Source organism: Salvelinus alpinus, chromosome 6 (assembly GCF_045679555.1).
Source record: "Salvelinus alpinus chromosome 6, SLU_Salpinus.1, whole genome shotgun sequence".
Classification (NCBI taxonomy): Eukaryota; Metazoa; Chordata; class Actinopteri; order Salmoniformes; family Salmonidae; genus Salvelinus; species Salvelinus alpinus.
The window spans coordinates 37,854,905-37,862,861 of NC_092091.1; the positions used below are offsets into that span (position 1 = coordinate 37,854,905).

Here is a 7,957-nt window from a genome sequence, read left to right on the forward strand (position 1 = left end):
AAATACAGGTGTGCCAAGATTGTAGCGTTATACCCAAGAAGACTTAAGGCTGTCATCGCTGCCAAAGGTGCTTCAACAAAGTACTGAGTAAAGGGTCTGAATGCTTATGTAAGTGTGACATTTCCATTTTTTTGTTTTATAAATTAGCAAACATTTCTAAAAATGTGTTTTTGCTTTGTCATTATGGGGTATATTGCATATAAATTGATGAGGGGAAAAAACGATTTAATCTATTTTAGAATAAGGCTCTAACGTAACAAAATTTAGAAAAAGTCAATGGGTCTGAATACTTTCAGAATGCACTGTATGTCTGTTATAAAAAGATGTTCTGTTTTTTGACACAAAGATTAACTGTACTAGTTGCTCAGGCTTCGATCTTGTCCCATCTTGATTACTGTCCGGTTAGCTTTAAAAAACAGATCAAAAACATATTGTATCACAGCGTCTCTCCTCTTTCTAAAGATCTAATTTAACTGTACTGTTTCTAAGAATACATTATGAATATTCATATATGAATAGTCTGTAAATAGTATTTTAGTTGTCTCTTCGTGTCTCCTATATTTAACTCTTATTTTATGTTGTTCTTGTCTATTTGTCATGTGTTTGTACTCTATGTTTTATGTTGACCCCAGGAAGAGTAGCTAATGGGGATCCTAAATAACTAAACTGAACTAAACCCAACTGACTGTCCACTCCTGTCCTTGAGCCAACCCTGTCCTTACCCCACTGACTGTCCCCTTCTGTCCTTTACTAATTATTCATATTTTTATGGCTGTTTCCCAGCAGTTTGTGATTTGTTAGTATCTTGTATTCTACAAATTAGCTTAGAAACATGTATGGTTGAACTTGACTATATGTATGTCCAATATTTAAAAATATATTGGATTTAGTTGATGGGGCACCCTATAAGGGCCGCCAAATGAGCAGCGATGCTCCTCTGTTTGTAAACTCTGGGTTTGGAAACTAGAAGTGCTCCTGAGTAGAACGGACCCCCCTTTTACTACAACACAATGCACAGGAAATTGTGTACTACGGTGAAGTATGTCCAATATGAAAAATGTACTGAACATTATGCAATACGAATATGGGCTAATTAACAATGGGATTTTAAAGTGTTTTTCTAAAGTGTATTATTATAATTATAACAACAATATTATTACTCAAATCAAATCAAATTTTATTGGTCACATACACATATTTAGCAGATGTTATTGTGGGTGTAGCAAAATGCTTGTGTTCCTAGCTCCAACAGTGCAGTAGTATTTAACTATTCACAACATTACACACAAATCTAAAAGTAAAAAAATGGAATTAAAGAAATAAATAAATATTAGGATGAGCAATGTCGGATTGGCATTGACTAAAATACAGTAGAATACAGTATATACATAGGAAATTAGTAAAGCAGTATGTAAACATCATTAAAGTGACTAGTGTTCCTTTATTAAAGTGACTAGTGTTCCATTATTAAAGTGACCAGTGATTCTCTGTCTACAGTATGTACATAGGGCAGCAGCCTCTAAGGTGCAGGGTTGAGTAACCGGGTGCTAGCTGGCTAGTGATGGCTATGTAACAGTCTGATGGCCTTGAGTTAGAAGCTGTTTTTCAGTCTCTCGGTCCGAGCTTTGATGCCCCTATACTGACCTCGCATTCTGGATGATAGCGGGGTGAACAGGCCGTGGCTCGGATGGTTGATGTCCTTGATGATCTTTTTGGCCTTCCTGTGACATCGGGTGCTGTAGGTGTCCTGGAGGGCAGGCAGTGTGCCCCTGGTGATGCGTTGGGCAGAATGCACCACCCTCCCGAGAGCCCTGCGGTTGCAGGCGGTGTAGTTGCTGTACCAGGCGGTGATACAGCCCAACAGGATGCTTTCAATTGTGCATCTGTAAAAGTTTGTGAGGGTCTTAGGGGCCAAGACAAATTTCTTCAGCCTCCTGAGGTTGAAGAGGTGCTGTTGCGCCTTCTTCACCACACTGTCTGTGTGGGTGGACCATTTCAGATTGCAGTGGTGTAAAGTACTTATGTAAAAATAGTTTAAAATACTACTTAAGTCATTTTTTAAAGTATCTGTCCTTTACTTTACTATTTATATTTTTTACAACTTGTACTTTTACTCCACTACATTCCCAAAGAAAAAATGTACTTTCTAATCCATACATTTTCCCTGACACCCAAAAGTACTTGTTACATTTTGAATGCTTAGCAGGACAGGAAAATTGACCAATTCACACAATTAAAGAGAAAATCTCTGGTCATCCCTACTGCATCTGATCTGACAGACTCACTAAACACAAATGCTTTGTTTGTAAATTATGTCTAAGTGTTGGAGTGTGCCCCAGGCTATCCGTACATTAAAAAAACTATAAAATCATGTGCTCTGGTTTGCTTAATATAAGGAATTCGAAATGATTCATACTTTTACTTTTAATACTTAAGTATATTTAAAACCAAATACTTTTTGACTTTTATTCAAGTAGTATTTTACTGGGTGACTTTCACTTTTACTTTAGTCATTTTCTATTAAGGTATCTTTACTTTACTCAAGTATGACAATTGGGTACTTTATCCACCACTGTCAGATTGTCAGTGATGTGTACTCCGAGGAACTTTACTGTCCAGTCGATGTGGATAGGGGCGTGCTCCCTCTGCTGTCTCCTGAAGTACACAAGATTGTTACTATTATTATTACTATTATTATATTGTTATATTATAACTGTTGTTAGCATGACAACTATCTAGTAACCATTACTTTTAATGCTGTCAACAATAAGGTCAATGCTATAATATAATTTGAGCTATAAAGGCAGTTCAATTAATACATTTTTTCATATTGTTAAACTAAGTCTGCTAACATTTCATCATAAAAATATTACGAATTTCGACCACTTGTATTATTTTTCGCGATCTTAATTCCAGACTTTTAGTTTGAAGGAAAATCACAGAGGTCACAGATTTATGCCTGTTTAGTCTTGCTTGTTCTTGCTGGTGGAACGGACGTGATGGGATCAAACGCACCGCCCTTTCAGCGTTTCCCTACAAGCACATGCGCAAATTGGTACCATTCCAAAGCTGTCATTGGTCCAAAGCCTAAACGGGTTGTTTAGCTAACAGGTCAACCCTTCGTATTTTTTATTTATATAACTTTTCTTAGTGGTTAGAGATGGCCGCTAGATACGATAGAGCTATAACAGTATTTTCCCCTGATGGACACCTGTTTCAAGTGGAATATGCGCAAGAGGCTGTGAAAAAAGGCTCCACTGCGGTGAGTGTTATTAGCTAGTTAGCTTAACTAGCCACGCTAGTTGGCTAACGTTAGTTAGCTACTTGAAGTTGCGTTTGGTTTCCAGTCTTAACTAAGGTACTTCGGTTGCTTTGTGAAGTCGAACTGACAGTGGATTGTAGTTTTAGCTGCGGAGAAGTATCTTACATAGCTACTTACATAGCTAGCAAATAGCTAACGTTACTTACACATCGGGGCCAGCATGACTTGCATGTTGTTGCTAACCTGCCAACTATCCCAGTTAGCTAAAGTTGGCGAACAGGTCGTCTTTATGCTCATCTCAGAAAAATGATATATCTGCATAACCTCATATGAAGCTATGCAGACTAAGCATTCTTCTTAATGTGTGCAGGTTGGCATCCGTGGTAAAGACATTGTCGTTCTGGGTGTTGAGAAAAAGTCTGTCGCTAAACTCCAAGAGGAGAGGACTGTACGCAAGATCTGTGCACTGGATGATCATGTGTGCATGGCATTTGCAGGTAATGTGAATAGTTATCGTTATCATTAAGCATGTGCTGTGTATTTCAGATGCAAGGCCTGCTTTTTAGTGTGTGGAAGAGTAGTTGTTTTGAGTAACAGGCCGGAAATGTATGACGTGTCTAATATTGTCTCTCTCCTGTCCTTCCAGGTCTGACGGCAGATGCTCGTATAGTTATCAACAGAGCCAGGGTGGAGTGTCAGAGCCACAGGCTCACTGTAGAGGACCCTGTTACGGTGGAGTACATCACACGCCACATCGCTACACTCAAACAGGTAGGCTGCATCGACACACTGGTATGAAAATGCGTCATTGCCACACTCCACTCTAGTGTTCAATCGGGCACGCTGTAGTGAAACACTTTGCAACAGAAAATAAAAGTGAGTTTCTTATTGGTAGTGGTAGTTATCGCTGTTTCAGTTCTCTTCCATTTGGTGCCTAATGAACATGACTCTGGCATTTTCTCACACAAACACCTTGAGTAAGAATGTATTTCTCTCTTAACCCCCCTCCTCCTCCAGCGCTACACACAGAGTAATGGACGAAGACCCTTCGGTATCTCTGCTCTAATCGTGGGCTTCGACTGTGATGGAACCCCACGGCTGTACCAAACCGACCCGTCTGGAACATACCATGCCTGGAAGGTGTGTGGCAGACAGTGGCCTCATGTCTGGCTTTATGGATAGAAAGCAGAACACACATGCCCACACTAGTACTGGCTTTATTTAACCTATTTGGGGTTTTGAAGAAATGGTGTAGTATATTTCCTTGGATGTGTGGTTTAATCAGTCAAACTATTTTGTAAGGTTACTTGCTTAGCTTTTTTGTTGGTAACCTCTCCATCTACTCTTCTGCAGGCTAATGCCATCGGTCGCAGTGCAAAGACTGTCCGGGAGTTTCTGGAGAAGAACTACACAGAGGAGTCCATCGCCACTGACAACGATGCTATAAAGCTGGCCATCAAAGCCCTGTTGGAGGTAGGCTAGTGCAAGCACCAGCACTTGCCTGATCCACACTATATGGCCAAGGCGAGCTGTACTAGGCTGGCCTGATTACGTGTCCACTATAGTTGCTGGAAAGGACTGTGAAAGGAGAATATCTGCGCCGGCGCTCTATGGTTTGGGTCGGTCCTATAGTGTGAAACGGGCAACTAAGTCACTCATGGTGGTTGATGGTAATGAACAACATAATGCTAACCTCCTGACCCTATCCTCACAGGTCGTCCAGTCAGGAGGAAAGAACATTGAGCTGGCTGTGATCAGGAGAAATCAGTCATTGAAGGTACACACACTAATAGCTCAAAAGCAGTTAACTGATTTATTCTCTGGATGTATGTATTTTGTAATCATTACTAATTCCCGGTTTTGTACATCTTTCTCAGCTTTTGGAGTCTAAAGAAATTGAAACCCTTGTGACTGAAATCGAGAAGGAGAAAGAAGAGGAGGCAGAGAAGAAGAAGCAGAAGAAATCAACATAAATCAAATTGGTCTTTCACATCACCTGTTTTCACTTTGTGTGAGGATAGGATACGTTTCAATTCAGGGTGACTGCATTCAATACCCCCTGTATCCAACAACACACACTCCTGTCTCCATTTCTTTTGTTTTGTAGTGTGGTTACATTAGCTATGACCATTTTGTTCACTTATGTTAGCACATTACCCTGATCTGAAGCATTTGACTCCAAAAAATGTGGTTTATTAATGTAATATTGAACAATAAAATATTCACCTTTTGTATTTTCAACTGACCAAATGTCTCATTTACATGTTATCAAAAATTGAGTACAAACAAAAAAAACTTTCCCCCTCAGGAATTGATCTGTATGCAAGTGCTTACCCTAAATAGCAAATAGAATAGAACCAAGAGATGAGAATTTTTCATTACGAATTTGTTGCAAAAGGGATAGCATTGGCCAATTTAGTTGTGTAGTGTACCTTTATGTGCAAATAATAGGTACCAGTCTTTCCAGAATTTCTGTAGTGAAACTGAAAATGGTTCAAGTGCTCACCTTTGGGGATGCTTGGCTTGCAGGCAGCATCAATTCTGGGAATAGTTTTTAAAAATTGTTGAAAAGACAGGCAAGAACGCATTACAAAACCACTGTACACGTCTAAACAATATAAGATGACAGATCACATTTCATCATCAAAATATTCTACAGTCAGGTTCACCACCTGTTTAAAAGAGGTGTGGCAATTTGTATGTCTTCTGGGGCTTGGGAGTTTTTCCTTATCCCATGACCCGGTCAGGTAAAACTCGGGGTCCCATATTTGTAGGCTACAGTGTGACAAAATATTATTATACACTGAACAAAAATATAAATATGTAAAGTTTTGGTCCCATGTTTCATGAGCTGAAATAAAAGATCCCAGAAATATTCCATACATAGAAAAAGCTTATAAAAAATGTTGTGTAAAAATTTGATTACATGCCTGTTGGTGAGCATTTCTCCATTGCCAAGATAATCCATCCACCAGACAAGTGTGGGATATCCTGACTGCAGGAATGTTCACCAGAGCTGAAAATTACATTTTTATTTCTCTTCCATAACAGGCTGACCACCGGTTGCGTCGCAAAATAAATTAAGAAATCTGTTATTCAATTATTGCAGACAACGCTGCTCGCGCGCGCCATCAAGCGTCTGCGTTGCCAAGGGCTAAAATAGAAAGCAGTTCTATTTATGACTCAGATCTCGCTGCAAGACCTGCCTCTCCCATCTCATTGGTTTATAGAAGCAGGTACCCACGTGTCATTTCCTCATTGGTTATACCCACGTGGGTGACTGAAAGAGAAACGAGGTCGGTGGCGGTAATGCACCTAATTTATAAAAGTTGCCAATCGCAATATAAAGTCCAGAGAAGAAAAAGCCTGGAAGGAGGAGAGATGACTAGGAACGATTCGGTTGACCGTTTAATGTGTGGATTAATTGTCGGAGTAGAGGACCTTGTGCATTTCAGGTAAAATAACAACTCAATGTTTATATCCCAGGACAAATTAGCTAGCAACAGCAAGCTATCTTAATAGGACAAATTAGCTAGCAAGTGCAAGCTAGCTAGCTAAATTGCCATACATGTTTAATGCTTTTCAACCTGTCCCGAAATTAATGTAATTGGTTCAGAGTTTGTTTTGATATTTTAACCTGCGTGTCATGATCGTGTTTGGTGTGGGGGGACAAAATGAATTTATGCACGATGGCTCACGCACGCAGCCGGTTTGGGTTCCGTGTAAGCCACCTCCGTTTTAGAGAATTTGAGAGTATGTCCAACCGGCCTCACAACCGCAGACCACGTGCAACTATGCCAGCCCAGGACCTCCACATCCAGCTTCATCACCTGCGGGATGGTCTGAGACCAGCCTACCAGACAGCTGATTAAACTGGGTTTGCACAACTGAAGAATTTCTGCACAAACTGTCAGAAACCATCTCAGGGAAGCTCATCTGCATCCTCATCGTCAGTCGCCTTCGTAACCGACTTCAGTGGGAAAATGCTTACCTTCGATCGACACTGGCACACTTGCTCTTCATGGTTGAATTCCGGTTTCAACTGTACCGGGCAGATGGTAGACTGTGTTTGGCGTCGTGTGGGCGAGGGGTTTGCTGATGTCAACGTTGTGAACAGGCATAAGCTACGGACAATGTATACAATTGCATTTTATCAATGGCAATTTGAATGCATAGAGATACCGTGATGAGATCTTGAGGCCCATTGCCGTGCCATTCATCTGCCGCCATCATCTCATTTTTCAGCACGATAATGCATGGCGCCATGTCGCAAGGATCTGTACACAATTCCTGGAAGCTGAAAATGTTCCAGTTCCACCATGGCCTGCATACTAACCAGACATGTCACCCACTGAGCATGTTTGGGATGCTCTGGACCGAAGTGTACGACAGCGTGTTCCAGTTCCCGCCAATATCAAGCAACTTCGCACAGCCATTGAAGAGGAGTGGGACAACATTCCACAGGCCACAGTCAACAGCCTGATCAACTCTATGCAATGGAGATGTGTTGATGGTGGTCACAACATATAGTGACTGGTTTTCTGATCAACGCACCTACCACAGATGCATATCTGTATTCCCAGCCATAATCCATAGATTAGGGCCTAATTCATTTATTTCAATTGACTGATTTCATTATTCCGACTCTTAAGATGTCAGATACTGTAGAACCAAAGGACATTTAACCTCTGATGT

General features: G+C 40.6%; 1 protein-coding gene across 1 annotated transcript; it reads left to right on the top strand.

Annotated features, from left to right (window-relative positions):
* Positions 1–2,975: 2,975 nt before the first annotated feature.
* On the top strand, positions 2,976–5,503 carry LOC139578649 (proteasome subunit alpha type-7-like). Its single transcript, XM_071406552.1, has 7 exons — positions 2,976–3,262; positions 3,633–3,759; positions 3,909–4,033; positions 4,280–4,402; positions 4,616–4,735; positions 4,977–5,039; positions 5,140–5,503. Exons 1-7 carry the CDS (start codon positions 3,161–3,163, stop codon positions 5,233–5,235), a joined length of 756 nt encoding a protein of 251 aa, XP_071262653.1. The 5' UTR covers positions 2,976–3,160; the 3' UTR covers positions 5,236–5,503.
* The last annotated feature ends 2,454 nt before the right edge of the window (positions 5,504–7,957 follow it).

Bases quoted from the DNA above. Each gene is read 5' to 3' on its own strand.
- LOC139578649 (XM_071406552.1), top strand. From the start codon at position 3,161: ATGGCCGCTAGATACGATAGAGCTATAACAGTATTTTCCCCTGATGGA. The intron at 4,736-4,976 runs GTAGGCTAGTGC...CTATCCTCACAG, and splicing joins CCATCAAAGCCCTGTTGGAG to GTCGTCCAGTCAGGAGGAAA. The intron at 5,040-5,139 runs GTACACACACTA...CATCTTTCTCAG, and splicing joins GGAGAAATCAGTCATTGAAG to CTTTTGGAGTCTAAAGAAAT.